Source organism: Rhinolophus sinicus, chromosome 15 (genome assembly GCF_057876585.1).
Source record: "Rhinolophus sinicus isolate RSI-liver-muscle chromosome 15, RSI-T2T, whole genome shotgun sequence".
Taxonomy (NCBI): Eukaryota; Metazoa; Chordata; class Mammalia; order Chiroptera; family Rhinolophidae; genus Rhinolophus; species Rhinolophus sinicus.
In genome coordinates, this window is record NC_142515.1 from 81,581,751 (window position 1) to 81,603,719 (window position 21,969).

Consider the following 21,969-nt stretch of genomic DNA (forward strand, 5'->3'; position numbering starts at 1 on the left):
GTGTGTGTGTGTGTGTGTTTTACCACCTTTAAAAATGTAAAAGCCATTCAGTTCATTGCCATACACAAATAGGCCCCGGGCTGGGTTTGGCCTGCTTGCCATAGTTTGCCAACTGCTGGTCTAAATCAGTGAGCTGACCTTCCATGGCCCTAGGGCTATGATACATTTCTAAACTCAGAGCAACTAACTCTGAAACCTGTGGTCTCTTTTCCTAATATCCTACTCACTTCCTTGCCTTACCAATGTAAGTATCTCTTTGGGACTCTTTAGCCTTAAAAAGGAGCTTTTTCTACTCTGTATCTCTTGTGTTTCAGGGGCAGGAGATTGGATAGGTGTCCTCTTTGCTCTACTGCCAATTCCAAACAGTTTCTCCCTTAGTTCTTTGAAATTTTAATATTCTCTCCCTTTCCTTATTATCTTACCTCCCCGAAGAACCTTCTTTCTGCCCATTCATTGAAGACTTTAGCTCTTGGCTCAGTTTTCTTCCTCTCTCCCAATTCAGTCATTTTAGTGATTCCAGTATTCATGTGGATAATGGATCTAACACTGTCACCTTTAAGTTTCTCAATCTTTTTCTCTTGTCTCATCAGAGCCTCTCAGTGGTCACACCCACCCAGAACCTTATCAGCATCTGAAACTTCTGTAAACTTGACTGAGTATTTCGTCCTCCATTCAGTCACCTATCCCTCTCCATTGATGAAGTTCTTCACCGTGACCTCATTCTCTAATTGCATATCATCTAACTCCTGTCAGCTTAGACTCAGAGTCCACAGTTGCTTCCTTGCATTTGCTCTCAGTTCCTCTGCCCCTGACTGCGTAATATTCCTCTTTGAAAACCCAAACCAGTTAAGGACCCAAACCTGTCTACTTCATACTTGTTTCAAAGCAGCTCAACATTGTTGGAGAATCCCCAAAAATAAGACCTAGCCAGACCATCGGCTCTAATATGTCTTTTGAAGCAAAACACAATATAAGACCCACTCTTATATAAGACCCAGTATTCATTATATTATATTGTATTATATATTATATATTATATTATATTATACCTGGTCTTATATAAGACCTGGTCTTATTTTAATGTATTATATAAGACCTGGTTTTATATTAAAATAAGAATGGGTCTTATATTAATTTTTGCTCCAAAAGATGCATTAGAGCTGATGGTCCAGCTAGGTCTTATTTTCGGGGAAACACGGTATCAGACACCATTTTCCAATTCATGTTTGCAAATCTCAAGTGGATTCTCAGTACTGCTTACCAGTTTTACTGTTTCCCTATTAAGTTCATTTTCCAACTTTGAAGATAATATTTTTTACCACTTTTTCATACTTTCTAGCTTTAATACTAGGGTCCTCAATGTTCAGCTGTTAACTTTTTATACATCACTGAGAAAATAGACACTCATTTTCTTTCAATTTAATGGATGTAGTAGCTTTTCTCCTTTCAGAGACAAGCATTCCTACTTGTGCTCTAGATTCCCACACCTTGTCTTCTTAGGAACCTTGATTCTCCCCAAGTTTTTCACCTTGTTTCTCAAGCTAAAAAACCGCCTATAAATCATCCTTGATTCTTCCCCATGTCTCTTCCGTGTCCTTCCCCAGTCTAATTTAATTAGTATTTCTGGTTCTGTTTCCAAAAAAGAAAGTAAATCAGTAGTCCATGAGAGGCCATCTCCACTTCACGCTCTTACCTAATCCACCAGGTCTTGACTGTTCTATGTGCAGAAAGTCGCTTCCTGACTGGCCTCGTGCCACCATTCTGGCTCCATTTTTTTATTACCTGAGTAGAAAAATGCTGTTATATTCTTTTGTATAGCCAAACCTTATTCATGAGAAAATCCTTTCTCTGTATTACATTACTTTTCTTAAAGATTTTTTATTAAAATTTATTGGGGTGACAATGGCCCCCAAAACTACATAGGTTTCAAGTATACAGTCTATACTACATCATCTGTATATTGCATTATGTGCTCACCACCCAGAGTCAGTTCTCCTCTCATCACCATATATTGGACGCTGTTCACCCTCTTCTACCAACCCTTCCCCCCCCCCCCCGCATTATTTTTCTTAGTGTTTGTTTTAAACAGGGTTTGAAAGATATAGGTTATTTCCGCTGGTTTTCCCTAATGAGTGCATCTTTTTCTTCCTTTCTGCAATGTCATGGGCTTGTCAGTCTGTGTTGGCCTTAAATGATTATAGATATGTTCAGACCCTGCTTAAAAACCCAGACCATTGTCAAGTCTAAAGAACTCAAGCTTGTTTGAATGTTGCAAACACAAATCTACAGAAATCCGGGTAAGTTAACCAAAAAGTATAGAACCCACAACAAAGGTATGAGTCACTCCTTTAATATACAAAGTCTTTCACAGATAATTATTTTCTTTTTCTTAATCTGCTTTAGTACACATTATTCACAAAACAGTAAATTGTTAATGCAAGAGAATTAAGTAAAACCAATAAAATACAAATGCTCAATTTCAAAAATTGCACACAGTTAAAATAATTTTTCCTTGTTAATTTTAATGCAATATCCAATTTCAAAATGGGCTTTTTTCAGATGTGGAGGAAACACTGCAGCCCAAAATAACAGTATGTCTTTTCAACTGTATTAATATGTAAAATAGCACCTTTGGGCTGACTTAAGAAAAAAGGTTTTTATCTTTCTTAATTAAAGTGCAAGCCCTACACAATTATTATATAATAACTACAATACTGATAAATTTTAAGAGCTCTACTTTGTCCCAAAATACTCAGTGGCAAGGCAAAGAAAGGCAAACTATGTCAGGCAGATGGAATAATCTTTCTCACCTCATACCCATGACAATTATGATACCTAATGATGTCATTGCTCTAATGAGCTAATTTTCCAACCAAAGAACAGCTGTTTTAGGGGTACTCAGCGACCTTTTGCAAAACAAGATAAACACAACCATGAGGTCATTTCACTGGGACTACAATCACATGTAAAAGCAGCTCAGACAGAGTTAATCTTGGGGCATTTTGAAAGACTCCTTCAGTATAAACCTATCTTCCTTCAGTTTCTCCACTGCCATATCCCAGGTTGATGGGATCACATTTGGGTGTTGTTTTCTTCATTTTTGTTTTATTTGTGTTTGTACTTAAGCTTCATCGCCTTTTGGACTTCACTTTTTAAAAAAGTGCTTGAATTTCATTCCTTTACAATTTAATCTTTGAGCCTATACAATTAAAGTGACAGCTTTTAAAAAATTAACAGCATAAATGTTTGTGGTTTATAGTATTGATAATACCACAGATTCGTGATTATAAAAAGCCGAAAAGTTTTAAACCGAACTGTAAGTTCATTCTTCAATTCCAGTCTTTTATTTCAATTCCAGTTTATTTCTTACATCAGCAGGTAAACATGCTTCAAAAAATAGTCATTCTGGAGAGCAGTTTTTCTTTTTGGAGGGTATATCCAGTCGACAAAAGCGTTGTCACAAAGCCGAATCCTTTCGTTGAAAGGGCAAATGTACCATTGCCACACAGAATATAAGAAGAAAATAATCATCCTTAGGTTTTAAGTGCACATAGTTATTTAGCTTGAACCATAAACAGCCACTGCAAGAAACCTTTTTAAAATATTTGAATTCAGGAGTTCAGGGTTTAAAAAGGTCAGAAGAGTAACAATGAGATGTTGACTTTTAACCTGCTAGAGCGTTACATTATTTTCTCGTTTCAAGAATGCCAAAGCCTATGTAAGTCAATTTTGAGAATTTAAGCATGGTTTTAAAACACCATGTCATCTTTTGTTAATACAGTAATGCTTATCTTTACTTTTCATTCTAGAAATGTTTTTTTTTTTTTTTTTTTTTAGTGTTAAGTATAGCCCTTAATACCTGAGGCCTTATTTTAAAAATAGCCAATTGCCTCCCACTGTGAAATGAGCTATACACTTACCTATCTTGCTTAGGTTTGTACAGAATTTAAACAGTATTTTTGGAAGTAATTAAGGTAAATCATCATTTTCCTTCCAGAACAAACAAAAGAGAAATCAACATTTCTTTGTTTGCCAGTGACTAAATTATTTCCCCCAGGAATATTTGTAAACCGCATGTTGCCATTGCTAAACCACAGGAAAAATAGATTAGTAAAAAACTTGGAAAAATGAACAGGTAAATTGAATCAAGTTTAATCCCTTGGGTGAGATGCCATGTTCAGTTTGTTTAAGTGTCATATTTCACTTACATCCTTATTTGCGCAGAAATTTTGGTCCAGTTTAGTTACCTCAATTTTGTTTGCCCTGTGCCTTTTCTTTCACGTCCCTACAATAAGTTTTAAGAAAGGTGAGTTTAAACCTTTTGTTTCCTGACTGGAAACCTTAACCTTTTTCTCATGTACATACGTGAATACACACACACACACACCACACACGTAGAGTTGACATTTCCCTTTATTCCTGGGCATCAGGACTAGTTGGACTCGGAGTCAGCCACTAATTCCCATCCTCTTTCTCCCATTAAAATGTTATTTCTTTTTCCCTTTTCCTACGATATCTTTGAAGAACAAGCACCAGGATCATTACAAAGTGCATCCATGCGATACCCAGATTTGTGCACTGCGATACCCATGCTTTGGTTCCTGTGGCCACTGTGGTTCCTTTCCCACAATAATAAATATGACAGCTAACAAAAATAAATCACCTTTTTAAAATGTAAGACATCTTTCAACAGGCCACTACATCTATCATTATTAATGTAGCTCACGGCACTATCATTCACACTTCAGTTTTACATGAATATGCAAAGATCACAATAATCAACTGAACTGTCAAACCTAAACAACTCAATGTATTACTTACCACAGAATTTGCCCAATGTTTTTGCTTCCTAGCTGAGCAAGGGAAATACTGTCAGCTTTTAAAAATAGAGTCTAAATGCTTAACTACTCATCTGTCAAGTTGACACCTCATATGGATTTTTTTTAAAGCCTTACACATGTGACTTAATAATGAAAGTATTTAATTTTTATTTTCCGTATCATAAGTGCTTCATTGTAGCAAACTAGTTAATTTCAGAATTTTGCTACAGACAGATTGCTTTATCTTTCTATGCTTTGGTTTTTTGCACCCTTCAGAGAAATTGTAATTTTATCTAACTCTTCAACCAAGATATTTAATTTGTTTGATTAATTTAGTGCTTTGTAAAATTATAACATTTGTGCAACTTTGAATAAAAGAATGAGTTAAGCTGATGTTTTGCAATATTAACTGTTAAATGAAGCAGAGGCTCTAATTTTAGGATTGCTGTCCAATATGCTTAATTCAAATTGAGATACGCTGAAAGGATAAAATACTGGATTTTGAAGACTTGGTTCATAAAAAAAGATGTAAAATATCTCAATTAATTTTTGACATTATGACAGGTTGAAATAACTTGGATATATATTGTTAAATGTAAAACATCATCAAAATTAATTTCACCTGTTTATTTTTAGTTTTTGTAATGGGGCTACTGAAAATTTAAAATTTACATATGTGGCCTGCATTAGTGGCTCATGTTATATTTCTGTTAGACAACACTGTTGTAGAGGGTCCAGATAAAATATGGGACCTGATAGTTGATTTCAACGTCTGTGTGTATTCAACAGGGCTAATTAAACAAATGAACAAAAAACCTCTGCACATCTTTTGTTCATGATTTAAACATAAATCCAAGTATTAATATCTTCAAATGCATACTGCATTGATTTTAAAAACATGCATCTGTCAAAACAACTGGACTCCACAGTAGCCAAAAAATATGTTACCTGTCAAAACTGAGACTATCAAAAGATGCATCCTCCAAGTGTGCTTCTGAGGTACCTCGGGGCTAATGCAGACAATGTCAAGCTTAAAAACAAGTATGTTATTTCCAGATGAGATAGTTAACATTACGAGGCCCTAGGAGAAATACATATTGCAATTCAAGTCTGGATTCTTAAACTTTCCCCTGCAATCGTGAAGACTCATATGTCTATTTAGTCTGACGATGAACTTTGCCTAAAAGGACTCTTTTACTCCAGTGATATTTTATAACTGTTTTAGAAATTACTCTTTAGCACACTTTTCACCTCTCCATATCACTCTTTAGACTCTGCTTGATGGGATCCTGGTCATTTGGTGTCCTTCCCTCCTTTCCTTTCTGAGCCAAGTAAGGAAAGGTGAGTCAGTAGTGGAAAGGGGAGAAGATGAAGCAAGTGAATAATTCAGGATCACTTCTGTCATTTGTAGTGGCTGAGGGCTAGAAAGGTCTTCTTCAGCGAAGAAAGTCCACCCGTCTCCATCACACTGGTATAACTTCAGGGGGGCTGCCTTCTGCAGATGGCAGTGCATTTGTGCCCGTCGGCAGTATAGGCACCACCACGGTCTCCTTGACGTCCATGTTTACATGACACGAGAAGTTCTTCTCCTGTTTCTTGGCAGTGTCTGGGCAGTTCTGCACAAAGATCACACGGTTGTATGCCTTCAACCTGCGCCACAGCTGCACATAGGCTTTACACTGTACGTACATGAAGACGAGACCTCCCGTGAAGCCGATGGCCACCACAACCAGTTTTGTCCAAAATGGCCATTCAAGGACACCTTTGAAATAAAGAGAACACTTTCACCAACTTATTGTCAATGGATTTGGTAACTTGCTTCCCCGGCTCCAAAAGACTAGACCTTCCTGATAAATTTCACAGATAAGGAATATATTGCTATATAAGTGTAAAATTCTATGGATAAGAATTATATCTTGAATTGCTTTCAAATGTGCTAAAGGTATGATTGAAATTGTATATGAAGAAATGCTCTTACCTACCACTGTAATGATTTCCCATTTCCCCTCCTAGTAGCAAGTACCTACTACGATTATCAGGGACAACATTAGGCTTTTGATACTTTAACATTTATTCTTTATAGCTATACCTTTAAGGAAGGACTGACCATATTGAATGGAAGGATCAACAGTTAAAACCCTTAGTCTGATTAGGAACAATACCTAAAAGTAGGAGGTACAGAAATAGGTAAATGTATGGGATTGTACCTACAGGTCCCCCTCCCCACCCTCATTCCTTTTAAAAATAAAAAAAAAATAAACAAACAAAAAATGAAAGAGAATTTCTCAGTATAGACATGCATAAGATTTAGGATTTCAGTTACCTGTACTTGTTTCATCAATTTTAAATTTTGTTACCGAGGACATCACTTTCTTCCGCCCCCTCAATATAGCCGAAACAATATCATAAAAGTATATTCAATATAAAAATAAGTAATGCGATGGTTTGTTATATCCCTGAAAAATGGAGGCAATGGTATTAGGTTGGTGCAAAAGTAATTGCGGTTGTAAAGGTTATAAACAACTGCGAAAACCGCAATTATTTTTGCACCAACCTAATAGTATTTACCTCATAGGGTTGTTAGAGTGGATTAAATGAATTAGCACTGACACACAGTGCTATAAAAATGCAAATTGTTGTTGCTAGCTGAGTGATTTAAATGCTATGCATCTTGGGCTAACTGAGTTGTAGATTAATAGCAAGGCTTTCTCTGGTGCCTACAGCTAAGACGTTTCTAACTTCATTGGGCTTCATCAATCTTTGAATGTCGCACCTGGACTCTAAGCATAGACACCTCAGGGATGCAGGTGAGGAGAAAGGCTGGTTAGCTGCAAGCCAGGCCACTATCCTTTAGTCAGCACTGCACCGCCTCACCCTATGCCCCTGGGCATCCCTCGTAGTTGTAATCCCCTTCATGGAGAAAAGCTCAGAAATCTACCAAAAATTAAAAAGGTCCTGAAATGCATAAGTGGCCACTGTGTGTACTGCATTTGTTAGGAAACATTTATGCCAAACTTCCAGAGCACAATGACAATGGCTTATAAGCTGGATACCTCCACTGGCCCCTTTCAGGCTCATTTGCCTTCCAGCAGTATTGATTCTCTGAAAACCTACTTCCTTGCTAATGGAATAGGGTCCCCATCCTTCTCCATGGGAGGCACACATGCTGGGTCACTTGTAACATGTTGCTTCTCTGTTTTCTCTTTAAGTCAAATTGGATAAACCACAAGCTCCCAGATGGGTGGTTATAATATAGCTGCAGATGAGGCAAATTACGTATTTCCTCATCTTTAAAACAATGATCTTTAAGGTCTATTCCAGCTTTTAAATTTAAATTCTAGGCATATTCTGCATATCATATGTGGCAGATCATGGGACTGGAGGCACCGGGAGTATGTCTAAAAAGCCGTTCTCAGTCCCCAAACAGCAGAAGAGAACCTACCTCATTTAACAGTGGCAGGACAAAGTATATTTAGAAAAAGCATTGCTTTGGTAATTTGGGATATTTTTGGCTGGATGCTTAGATTACGCAGAGTTATAAAATATGTTTATATAAGGGTATGTGTGAGTGGCAGGGCTGGCAGGTGGTTTTCTCTTTTACTTTTATTCTGGTTGCTTCCCTACAGTTGGATAAACTATTTTTTAAAAATTTCACAAACATAACTTTTTTGAATGGTAACACTCTGAGTGAATATGTTATATGTATGCAGTGTTGTATAAACAATGTTTCAATTTATTTGATGCAAGGTCGAGTTCATGGTGTGTCTTTGAAAAATGAATCATAAAAAGAGCTTTTGGAACGTATTCAGTTTAACTTAGTTTTACAAATGAGGAAATTGAGCTTCAAAGTGATTATTTTATTCAAGATAACTAGCCACTGACCAAGGCAGAACTAGACCCCTGGCCTTCTGACAACTAGCCCAAGTCAGCATTTATCATGTTTGGATAGTTACCGATAACCAACATGTAATTACTTTTAAAAGGAATAGTTTAAACAACAATGCTGAAAAGGAAAATACTGTATCAATTGCAGGGAACTAATTTTGAACACACACTCTAAGTAGATGTTAACAGCCAATGAGCCCTGCACAGCCATTGTTCTTATCTGTGGACGCAGCCACAGCCAGAAAAAATTTGGGAGCCTCTACTAATATACCAATTATTCTCTGAATAATGAAGCCTGGACCTTGCCCTGGAGATACTGAGAGGCTCACAAGTGAGTCAGGCATGGAAAAAAAAATAAAAATCGATTGGTTATGCTAGTCCTTTGTGGTCTATACATTTGAATAATTCTGGGGCAACATTAAAATCTGCACCTACAGTCTTTTTAATAGGTAGCATAAATTTGTTTTTTCTTGGTCTGTATGATTTTGTGTTTTGTTTTCAACACACAAATAGTATACTGGAGCATTCTTCTAGAATAAGTAAAGATAAGGCAGGAAGAGCAATTGTTTTCCCAAATTAGAGTTCGCAACCTGGGTGAATCAGGATGTTAAAGTTCCAAGTACCATGTATTACAATTTTTTTCCTTATCACATGTGACAGTGAGGTGCGAGAGCTATCTGAGGCATCATGCATATCATCTAAAAAGAACAACCATTTAAAAACATAAATGGTTTGTGTGTTTTTTTCCTTCCAGGATTGTTGTTATAGTTCATAGATGTTGCTGTTTTTATATTCAACCTCAATTCTGTTTGAAGAAGGACAATTTGTTCCTCTTCAAATATTTTGGAAGGTTTTCAAAATGGATTTAGAGTATTTTGACTTTTAAATTATGCAGTTTTTTTCCCCCTAAAAACTTTAAAAATAAATTCAGGATCAGTACTCAGAGTCTCAATACCAGAGGAAGATGAAAATAAAACTCATACAAATGGCTGTACTACCTGTAATGGATTACATTGGGAAACCAGATCTTAAATACAATTTGAGCATAAGTACAGATGATACCCTTTACAAAAGTCACTATTTGAAATTACATGACTTAGGAGCTGTCTCACGAGCAAGTGGATCTGTAGAAATAGCCCCAGGCACTGCTTCTTGATAAATACCTTGCTTCCTAATTCAAAAGCTCTGAACACCAAAGGTATAGTTACCTAATTTTCACTTGCTTTTAAGAAACTGAAAATAATTTTTAAAAGTAATATGGTAGAAAGCTGACACTTGACTGTGTGTGTGTGTGTGTATATATACACACACATACATACATACATGTATATATACATACGTACATATATACCATGTTTCCCTGAAAATAAGACCTAGCTGGACAATCAGCTTTAATGTGTCTTTTGGAGCAAAAATTAATATAAGAATCGGTCTTATTTTGCTATAAGACCGGGTTACATATATATGTATGTATATATACATATATATGTATATATACATACATATACATATATACGTGTGTGTATATATATGTATGTGTGTATGTATGTGTATGTATATATATATATATATATATATATATATATATATATATATATATATATACACATATATATGCTGACCTTTGATTGCCATTCAAGCTTTTCTATTGGGAAATCTAAAGGACCTGAGTGATACTCCTTTGGGTGACTGGTCTGAAATCCTGCTTCTACCCAGAAAGGAAAAACAAAAACAAAAAATTGAAAAAAAGTATTTTTAAAAAAGATAAAAGGTGGAAAAGCTTGAGTATGAGATATTCACACCTCATCATTCCTTCTACAGCATTGACTGGGCCACTTGCCAGGACCCACACACAGAGCTCAGCACCATGGGTGTGCTGGTGAGTAAGACAGGCTTAGATAGCCTGCTCTGAGCTGAGAGGCTTCTGGGGAGGAAAAACAATTAAATGAGCAATTACGTGTCCTGGGAGTGGGGGAGCAGAGCTTCTCAGCATGACTGCACAATAGAGTCATGAGTTAGGGATAATGAAACCTGAACCTCTGAGGATAAACCTCAGGCTTTGAAGGGGTTTGGAAACTTCACAGGTAATTCGAATGTACAATCAAGGTGAAGTAAGGGGTGTGTGGTAAGTGCACGATGCTATGGGAATATATTGTTCTCCACATTTCGGGAGCATCAGAATTACCTGTTTGCTTCTGAAGCACAAATGACAGGGCTCCACCCTCAGAATTTCTGATTAATAGGTTGGGGCTGGGGGCTGGCCGAGAATCTGCATTTCTCTACCAAGTGCCCAGGTGATGCTGCTGCTGTTGGTCCAGGGACCACATTTTGAGAACCACTGTAATAGTAACAATGATTCTAGTTCAGGGAGCTGAACTAGGTTTCCCAGACAGAGTGAAGTTTAAGGTGAACTGCAAAGGTAGAGTGGAGGTTTAGGGAACGGTGTGAGAGTATACGGGTGTTTGAGTGTGTGGAGGTGGACAGGAGAAGCTGGGAGGAGATGCTTTATGTGAAGAGAAAAGCTAAGCAAGGGTCTGGAAGGATGTTGGGGGCGCTGACGAATGGTCAGCATAATTGGCTACAGCTAGGTTATAGGGGGCGGCACATAATCCCACTAAAGAGTTTGGTGTATGTTTTAAGAGTAATGGCTAATTAGGGAAGGTTGTGGTCAGATTTGTATAATATTATGTAACTTTGCTGGAAGCACATTATTAAGCATGGGTTGAAAGTGGGCAAAACTCGAGAAAGTCCAGTTAAGAAGTTGTTGCAGTTTTTAGGTAAAAGACATGGTAGTTTGTACATGGATGATGGCAGTGAGGAAGGAGAGTAATGGACAGATTCCAGAGCATATGAGGCAGAATGAATAGGATTTAGTGATTGACTTACGGTAGAAGTGAGGGAGAAGGAGGAGATGAGGAATTAAAGCTGTGTTGGCTTTGGTTACTGAGTGTCAGTAATGTCTTTCCCACAGGTGTCGGAGTGGGAAGTGGTAGTAGGCAGTGAGTTTGGACATACTGAGTTTGGTGCCTGGAAGACCTTTAGATGGGCACATTCAGAAGGTAGACAGATGCATGATCAGAGTACAGTATGAGCTGGGGATAAATTTGGGGTGTCATCAGCATAGATGTGACAACTGGAGACATAAGGATATCCAGGGGAACCAGAGAATGAGCAGGCAGAGTGAGCTAAATGGAAGGCGGCCTGGGACCCTGGGCTCTGGAGAGACTTTGGTGGCTGAAGTTGAGGCTGTCAGTTCATTGCAGGATAAATGATCACTATACAATCACATGTCTCAGCAGTGACTCTGCATAAAGGAATGTAAGAGAGATTCTGACCTGTTGACATCTGAATGACATGAGATTGCTTCTTCTTGTGATGCCTTGGAGAGGTGCTCTTACCCTCCTTTCCCTTACATGTGGCTTAAGGAGAAAGGAAAGAGCCCTGAGGGCTAGTACAGCTAGACCATGTCAGTGTGACCACTGGGAGAGGGTGAGGCTACACTGGGGCAAATTTGTGATTCTCAAACACTGAACTCCAAGTCAGACATCTACAAATATGAAGTCTCTGGCTATCACGCCTGCCCTTGATTATTAGGAAAACATTTGAGTCATGAGGATATATGTTGGGTATAGTAAGGTGGGGATGGTGGTGGAATGTCCCTTTGTTTTTCCATACATACACAATTACACCATTTCTGGCACACTTTCTGTTACTGGGCTTGGGCCAGTGCCTCTAAATATAGGGAACACAGATTTAAAAAAGAGAAGTCCTACTCTCTAGGGATCTAATAGGGATCTAATAGATATTTAATAGGGATCTAATAGATATTTTTGTTTAATCCAGCATCTCAGTAACAATGCATAATGTAGTTGTAAAGAATGTAGTTTGATATAAATTATATAAAAATGAGTTAAGATTGAACCAAAAAACAAACAAAACCTCCCTACTTGTTTTTTCGAGCCACAGTGTTTTCATTCTCTTTCAGAAGCAGACAGTGGGATCTGTACCTCGGTCACCCCTCACCCCCCCAACACAAACACACACACACACACACACACACACACACACACACACACACACACACACACACACACACTACACAAACGTCCCAGTGCATCTGGAAAGCCCTCACAGTCCCTTTTATTCGCCTAGGTCCCCATCTGCTTCTAGAATGCCCAGGAGAGCACGTTGGTGTACATTGCTGCCATCATGAGGTCAAGTGTGAGAATGCAACATCCTTCCCTTGTGCTTTTATGAATCCAAAGACATACAGAAGTAACAAAGCTTTCCTTTTAAAAATTATTTTCTTTTCCTCACTTCTTAACATTTTCTTTTTCTTTTTTGAGGGAGGCACATAAACATTTTCATAACACTACAGTGTTATCATAACACTTACAGTGTTATCATCTGGACAATTTCTCCTTTCAAATTCACCACGTGTTTCCTATTGTGTTTGTTCCCCCTGCCACCCCACGTGGGGATGCGGGGGGCGGGATGAGTTAGGGGACTATTTCTCACTGTTTTACCAGCTATGATTCAGGCTATATGCTAAAGCTGTTAGAATCCGATGAAAAAATAGAGCTGGGTACCTTCAGAAGTGAAGAGAACCTAGTTTCAATGACCTGTGCATCTTAAATATTAGAATATGCCTTAATGATTTTCAAACACCTTTCTTTGCAGACTTGATGCCGTCCTTCACAATCAAACTTAGCACGTTTAAAATTTCAAGTCATAGTGTTAATCCACTCTATCAACTTACATAGTACTAATAAGCTATTATATTCTCTACTACAGTATCATCATATTCATGGTTTAAAAGAAGCTAAATGACGGGGTGAATTAAATCAAATGAAAAACCGTCCAGTTCTAAAACCTGTCGACCTTTTCCCATCAGGAAAAACCTGATCCTTATCCAGCTCCTGCAAAGCCTGGAGTGGTGGATGACATTTTATGTACTTCTCTGTACTCAAGTTCACACGAACCTGATCAATCATACATCTCAGCGTGGCACCCCATTTATGGTCAGGGTGTTAGTCAATAGCATAGTTGGAGAAGACTCGATTGCCAGTCCTGGTTTTTGCTAGTGCACTAAACGGGGGAAATGGCTTCCCTACCTGGTTCTAGGGTATCCTCACAGCATCCAAGAGGGGAGAAAAGAAGAGACGTGCCCTTACCATTGTCGTTACCTTGCTTGATTTCCTCCGCTGTCCGGTCTATTAATACATACAAGGACCAAACCACACAGGTGATTGCGATGACGTGGAATGTGACCGAGCAGAATATTTTTCTCCTTTCGCTTGTGGTCATCTGTAGTTTCTCCCACTGCAATTGTAAACGAATCACACAAAACTGAATTTATAACTAGGAAACTTTGTTCCCCATTTATAGCCCAGACATAGCTCATGAATGGAGGGAAAGCATTAAGGATTTGCAACTTCAGATGACACTATAATATTCAAGTAAGTCTTCACATTTGGAAAGACATGAAATCTGGGCAGCCGGTTAGCTCAGTTGGTTAGAGCGTGAGTACTCTTAACAGCAAGGTTGCCAGTTCAATCTACACATGGGCCACTGTGAGCTGCGCCCTCCACAAGTAGATTGAAACAACTACTTGATTTGGAGCTGATGGGTCCTGGAAAGACACACTTAAAAAATTTTTTTTAAAAATTATGGTTTAAAAGGTTAAAAAATAATTGCAAAAACTGTAGTAACTTTAAAAAAAGATATGAAATCATAACCTGTATGTATGTAACTTAAATATATATTAAAGTGAAAACAAAAATATGTTTGTATTTCCAAATGAATTAAATCAAGTCTTTTCTGTTTTGCTAACCTGACATTTCCTTGTTTGTGACATGAATGGGTTAGTTTTAATACTGAACAATTTTTAGAAAACATTTCCTTTCAGGTTTCTGCATATCACTTCTTTGTGGTACTAGGTTATAAGTAGTAATAAGTAATCTCTTTGTGGATTAACACATAACCTGATAGTGTTGCATTATTGAATGTATAACTCGAACAAAGAATTTGAATGGCTGGATGATACCGGTTTACAACTCTTCTCCTGGGAAACACATTTTATCATCTGGGCAATGGGAGAAAATCAGTTGAGACCCCTTAGTGCAGTCTGGATTTGCTGCTGCCACTACTGTCACAACCATTGTCCCTTAGTCACACTCCTCAGAAGGTTGAGGGCTGCTCCCTCAGTCTAGGAGAGGAAGAGGGCCACAATTTGTATAGTTACACGTTAGGTTTTGTGTCCATATGAGGGAATGTGTCCACTTATTAACTTTGAAGAAATAGACTCTCAAACAAAATTTTAATGCTTTGATAGCTAGAGTATCACTTCATTTCTGAGTTAAGAATTGTGTCTTTATTTTTCTTTGTATTATTTCTATAGGAAAATCAAATCACTTAGGTCTTGTTAGAGGTGAATTGATGTGCTAAACTTCCAATAATCCATGATTCTTTACTTATGTTTTTGCTAAAGCAAAATCGTTAGAACTTCAGAAGACCCCATTCCTTCCCCACCTCCCACCCCACCCCCACATATAATTCCATGAGCAACTCAGGTGGAAACAAGAGGGCATCCATAATGTCCCATAAAGTCCTGGTTCTGTCACCAGCTCTGAGACATTGGTGAAGTCATTTAATCTCTCCAGGCCCACTTGCTTCATAAGACGTGAATTGTGGCAGAAGCTGTGACAGAGAGGTTTGGGAAGAGAATACCAGTCTTTTCTTCCTCTGTTAACAGACTAGTAATTCTATGAGGGTGCAAACTGTGCCAGCTAAAAGCTGCTTTCCAACCTTCCTTGGCAGATGTGGACATGGGCTGTTTCTCACCCGTGAGACATGAGGGGCTATCTAGTGAGATACTGAGTGTTCGCTTTACTGACTCAGGAATTGCTCCTTCTTCCTTTCCTCCATTTTCTCTTCTTTGCTGCTTGGAAATCATAATTGATGGTAAGAGTCCCAACAGTCATCTTGCAACCTCGAGGAAAAGTCTTGAGAATCGGAGAGACCTCAGCCTGATGAGCAACAGTTCACCTCTGGATGACGACTTACACATGCAAGGAATAAAGCCCTGTCTGATTAAGCCATAATTTCTCAGGACTCTGCTGCTTGTTAGCAAATGTAATTCTTGATGAAAGAATCAAATAGATACTTCCTAACTTCCCTTCCAGTCTCATGGTTAAGATCCTATAATTTCATTTGTAAGAGAGCAAATTTCTTCAAGTCTGATCATGATGCTCCAGAAATCTTCTTAAACATGTTAGAGACATAAATGTTTTATTTACAAACACCACCTGTTACTCTCCTCTTATTGGCCAGTTATCACAGTTTTCCTCATAAGGTTCTGTTAGACCCAAGTAACAGTTCATACTTCATCTTGTACTTTCTTCTCCATCAAACTATATTTTATATATTATTCCATGTAAATAATGGAAAAATTTTAGTAATGTGGCTAGGGGAAAACCAGGTGCTTCAATTTAGATTTAATTTTTTAATTAATTGGTATTGAATTGAGAAGATTTTAGTATGTGCATCTTGGCTTTTATCAAAACTTCATATCTGTGAAAGATTGATTTTTAAAATTTTGTTTTGTTTTTTATTTACTATGATGTTAACTTGAATAATCTGTATAATTATAAAATAGAATATTATCCTTTTGTGACTTAATGATGACTTATTGAATTACCTCAATATTCAATATGACCAAATAAAAAATGCAGGACGGTGCAGAAAATCAGCTTGACATGTTCAAATTTCCTAAATTTTGCAAGTAGATGAAAATACTTTCGGTGACAAAATAAACATACCAAATCAACCCTCAATTGTAAAACTGGCTTTTAAAGAAGTCCTTAATTATTGGGTCTTCTTAAACCTAAGGAGCATTTCAATGCAGTGACTGAAATACATTCTTCAAAATTAATGAGCCTTACATAGAAAAGTATCAGTGTGGCCAACAGGGAGGGGCCAAATCAAATAAAGACTCCTTCTAGTTCCAGACAATGGAAGCTCTAAAGTTGTCACTTCCTAAGCTCAAGAGCATTTTAAAAAAGAAGTGTAGACGTCATAAAAATGGTGGCATGAGGTGAGCCTCTGCATAGCTACCCTGGAATTTGCAACAAATCTAACAACTGTAACTCCACAAAGGACTCCCTGCACAGCAGACAGGTAAGAAGAAGAGGCTAACTACTGAATTCACCTAAAGGTGGGCAAATAGCGTGAGCGGGGGAGGAGGAGGGAAGGGAGAAGTGTGGAGACGGAGCCGCGCGGGCGCAGGACGCAGACCCAGCTCAGTGCTCCGAGCTCGCTGCTTCCCGGAACTACCGCAGCTGCAGGAGAGGGAAGAACTCGGACTGCTAGGGCTCCGCTTATGGCCCACAGGGTTGAAGGGGCAACATAAAACACGGCTGAACCCAACGCTCACGGCAGAGACCTCAGAGAAAAGACTGAGGGAAAAAGGCTGAAAACGGGGGTTTAAGCCCTCACTGCCAAGCAGAGAACGGAAGCCTTAGGCACTGAGACTAGCCTCCCCCTCCCTCCCCTCCCAGAGCTCGCCCCGCCCCCACCTGCCCGGTGCTAGAAACGGAACAGTAGCAGTGTCAGATCAAAATAACAGAATATTTGCTGTTCTGAGAACTGTGGGCCACAGACAGGGATTCACAGCCCAACTAGTTCTGGCAAAGGGGAGGGAGCTGTGGAAGCAGGACCGGCTGTGGTGGTGGTCGCTGCCATTGCTCTGGGCCACCTCTCACAACTCACCCCACCCCTGACCCCACCTATCTGGGTGGATCCCTGCAGGAGTAAACAGAACTGCTGAAACATACGGGCTTTGAATCTGGTGCAGGAAGAGCTTTGGAACTTCAAAAGCTCTCTGCATACCCACCAGGACACTGCGCCCTGTGACCTAGACGAACTATTAACAGAGGAGAAGCCTGTCTCCCAGGGAATCCCCCCATTCTGTGAGAAGCTGGAATAGTGCAGAGAAAACATAGCACTACTGTGTGAGAGAGAAAAACAAGGCTGCAGTCAGAGAGAAAATAAAACATTCTACCAACACCTACTGGAAAACAAAAGAAAGACCTCTTTCTATCAACCTGTTGCAGAACCCACTTCTGTAGATGTCTAGAAAGAGAAACAATACATTATTAATGGCCATGAATAACCAAGGCAACAAGACAGCTCAGAAAGAAAATGAAAAGTCTCCAGAAAATAACAGAGAATTCGAGATTGCAATTGTTAAAAAAACTCAATGAGATGCAAGAAAACACAGAAAGGCAGTTTAATGAACTCAGAAACACAATCAAAGAACAAAATGAACATTTTGCCAAAGAGATTGAAATTTTGAAGAAGAAACAAATAGAATTTCTGGAGATTAAGCACTCAATAAAAGAAATGAAGAATGAAATAGCCAGCTTAGGCCATAGAGTTGACCAGATGGAAGAAAGAATCAGTGACATAGAAGATAGAAATCTGGAATTGACATGGATAGAAGAAAGAGACTTGAGACTTAAAAGAAATGAAAGAAACTATACAAGAACTTTCTGACTCCATCAGAAAGAGCAATATAAGAATAATGGCATGCCAGAAGGAGAAGGGAACAGAGAATATATTCAAACAAATAGTCGATGAGAACCTCCCAAACTTTTGGAAAGAACTGGATCCTCGAATCCAAGAAGCAAATAGAACACCTAATTATCTCAACCCCAACAGGCCTTCTCCAAGGCACATTGTATCAGAGCTGTCAAAAATCAATGACAAAGAAAGAATCCTCAAGGCAGCCAGGGAAAAGAAGACAGTAACCTACAAAGGAAATCCCATTAGAATATCATCAGATCTTTCAGCAGAAACTCTACAAGCCAGGAGGGAGTGGAACCAAATATGCAAACTACTGAAAGAGAGAAATTATGAGCCAAGAATAATATATCCAGCAAAGATATCCTTTAGATATGAAGGAGGAATAAAGACCTTTCCAGACATACAGAAGCTGAGGGAATTTTCTAACACACGACCTGCACTACAAGAAATACTAAAGGAGGCTATTCGACCACCATCAACAGGGACAATTTGTGGCAACCAAATCATAAAAAGGGGGAGAGTAAAGGCCTGAACCGGAATATGGGAATGGAGAAAGTATGTTGAAGAAAATGGAATACTCTATCAAACTTTCTTTTACATAAACTTAGTGGTAACCACTCAAAAAAAAAAAAAATCCAGAACTGAAATATATACTGTAATAAAAGAAGAAACAGAGGGAAACATCATAGAATACCACCACACAGAAATAATAGACAACAGCAAAAAGGCAAAGAAACAATGGAGACACAGTCTTACCAGAAAACTAAAGATAGACTGAAAGGAAATCCTCACATATCAATAATCACCCCGAATGTAAATGGATTGAATTCACCAATAAAAAGGCACAGCTATCACCTCTGCTTTTCAACACTGTGTTGGAAGTCCTTGCCAGAGTAATCAAGCAAAATAAAAAATAAATAAAAGACACCCAAATTGGGAAAGAAGAAGTTAAATTGTCACTCTTTGCAGATGGCATGATGCTATATATAGAAAACCCTAAAGACTACACCAAAAAGCTACTAGAAACAATCAACGAATACAGTCAAGTTGCCGGCTACAAAATCAACATAGAAAAGTCCACTGAATTCCTATATATTAACAATGAAATGCCAGAAAAAGAAATTTTAAAAAATTCCTTTTGCAATTGCAACAAAAAGAATAAAATACCTAGGAATAAACTTAACCAAGGGAAAGACCCATACGCTGAAAACTATAAGACATTTTTAAAAGAAACTGAAGAAGACACAAAGAAATGGAAAGAGGGTTCCGGAAAAATGGCGGAGTGAGGTGAGCCTCTGTAAAGCTCCCCTGGAATTTACAAAGAATCGAACAACAAAAACTCCACAAAGGACTCCCTGCACAGCAGACAGGCAAGACGAAGAGGCCCACTACCGACTGAAATCACCTACAGGTGGGAGATTCGCGCGAGTGGAGGGAGGAGGAAAGGGAGAAGCGCGCGGAGACGGAGCCGCGCGGGCGCAGGACGCAGACCCAGCTCAGTGCGCCGAGCTCGCTGCTTCCCGGAACCACCGCAGCTGCGAGTGAGGGAAGAACTCGGACTGCTAGGGCTCTGCCAGGGCTCCACAGGGCTGAGGGGACAGCATATACCACGGCTGAACCCAACGCTCACGGCAGAGACCTCGGAGAAAAGACTGAGGGAAGAAGGCTGAAAACGGTGGTTTAAGCCCTCACTGCCGAGCAGAGAACAGAGCCTTAGGCACTGAGACTAGCCGCCCCCTCCCTCCCCTCCCAGAGCTCGCCCCGCCCCCACCTGCCCGGTGCTAGAAGCGAAACAGTAGCAGTGTCAGATCAAAACAACAGAAAATTTACTATATTTGAGAACTGTGGCCCACAAACACAAATCCACAGCCCAACTAGTTCCGGCAAAGGGGAGGGAGCTGTGGAAGCAGGACCGGCTGTGGTGGTGGTCGCTGCCATTGCTCTGGGCCACCTCTCACAGCTCACCCCGCCCCTGACCCCACCTATCTGGGCGGATCCCTGCAGGAGTAAACAGAACTGCTGAAACATACGGGCTCTGAATCAGGAGCTGGAAGAGCTTTGGAACATCAAAAGCTCTCCGCATACCCACCGGGACACTGCGCCCTGTGACCTAGACGAACTATTAACGGAGGAGAAGCCCGTCTCCCAGGGAATCCCCCCAGTGTGTGAGAAGCTGGAATAGTGCAGAGAAAACATAGCACTACCTTGTGAGAGAGGAAAAAAAAAAGCCTGCAGTCGGAGAAAAAGTAAAATGTTCTACCAACAAGTACTGGAAAACAAAAGAAAGACCTCTTCCTATCAACTTGTTGCAGAAGTCACTCCTGTAGATGTCTAGGAAGAGAAATAGTAAACCAGTAATCACCATGAATAACCAAGGCAACAAGATAGCTCAGAAAGAAAGTGAAAAATCTCCAGAAAAAGCACTTAAAGATACAGAAATATGTGACTTAAATGACAGAGAATTCAAGACTGCAGTTCTGAAAAAACTCAACGAGATACAAGAAAACACAGATAGGCAGTTAAATGAACTCAGAAACTCAATTAAAGAACAGCATGAGCATTTTACGAAAGAGATTGAAATTTTAAAAAAGAACCAAATAGAATTTCTGGAGATTAAGAACTCAATAGAAGAAATTAAGAGTGAAATAACCAGCTTAGGTAGTAGAGTTGACCAGATGGAGGAAAGAATCAGTGACATCAAAGATAGAAACCTGGAAATGACACAGATAGAAGAAGAAAGAGACTTGAGACTTAAAAGAAATGAAAGAACTCTACAAGAACTTTCTGACTCCATCAGAAAGAGCAATATAAGAATAATGGGCATACCAGAAGGAGAAGAAAGAGAGAAGGGAACAGAGAATATATTCAAACAAATTGTCGATGAGAACTTCCCAAATTTGTGGACAGAACTGGACCTTCGAATCCAAGAAGCAAATAGAACACCTAGTTACCTCAATCCCAACAGGCCTTCTCCAAGGCACATTGTATTGAAGCTGTCTAAAATCAATGACAAAGAAAGAATCCTCAAGGCAGCCAGGGAAAAGAAGACGGTAACTTACAAAGGAAAGCCCATTAGATTATCATCAGATTTTTCAGCAGAAACTCTACAAGCCAGGAGGGAGTGGAACCAAATATTCAAACTATTGAAAGAGAGAAATCATGAGCCAAGAATAATATATCCAGCAAAGATATCCTTTAGATATGAAGGAGGAATAAAGACCTTTCCAGACATACAGAAGCTGAGGGAATTCTCTAATACACGACCTGCACTACAAGAAATACTAAAGGAGGCTATTCGACCACCATCAACAGGGACAATTTGTGGCAACCAAAACTCAAAAAGGGGGAGAGTAAAGGCCTGAACCGGAATATGGGAATGGAGAAAGTAAGCGTGCTGAAGAAAATGGAATACTCTAAATATCAAACTTTCTTTTACATAAACTTAAGGATAACCACTCAACATAAATCCAGAACTGAAATATATACTGAAATAAAAGAAGAAACAGAGGGAAACATCATACAATACCACCACACAGAAATAATAGACAACAACAAAAAGGCAAAGAAACAATGGAGACACAGCCTTACCAGAAAACTAAAGATAGAATGACAGGAAATCCTCACATATCAATAATCACCCTAAATGTAAATGGACTGAACTCACCAATAAAAAGGCACA

At 39.0% G+C, this 21,969-nt stretch overlaps 1 protein-coding gene across 13 annotated transcripts in view; it reads right to left on the reverse strand.

Moving 5' to 3' along the window:
- Nucleotides 1-2,334: 2,334 nt before the first annotated feature.
- Nucleotides 2,335-21,969, reverse strand: part of MARCHF1 (membrane associated ring-CH-type finger 1) — a 639,638-nt gene continuing 620,003 nt past the window's right edge. For 12 of the 13 annotated variants that reach the window (XM_074337794.2, XM_074337792.2, XM_019737038.3 and 9 more), the window contains 2 exons: nucleotides 13,880-14,027; nucleotides 2,335-6,582 (listed from right to left, as the gene is read on the reverse strand). In XM_074337794.2, the coding sequence (XP_074193895.1) occupies nucleotides 6,284-6,582; nucleotides 13,880-14,027 (447 nt within the window). In that variant the 3' untranslated portion in view covers nucleotides 2,335-6,283. The remainder of the gene's footprint in view (nucleotides 6,583-13,879; nucleotides 14,028-21,969) is intronic. The other variant, XM_074337796.2, reaches the window with a different exon arrangement.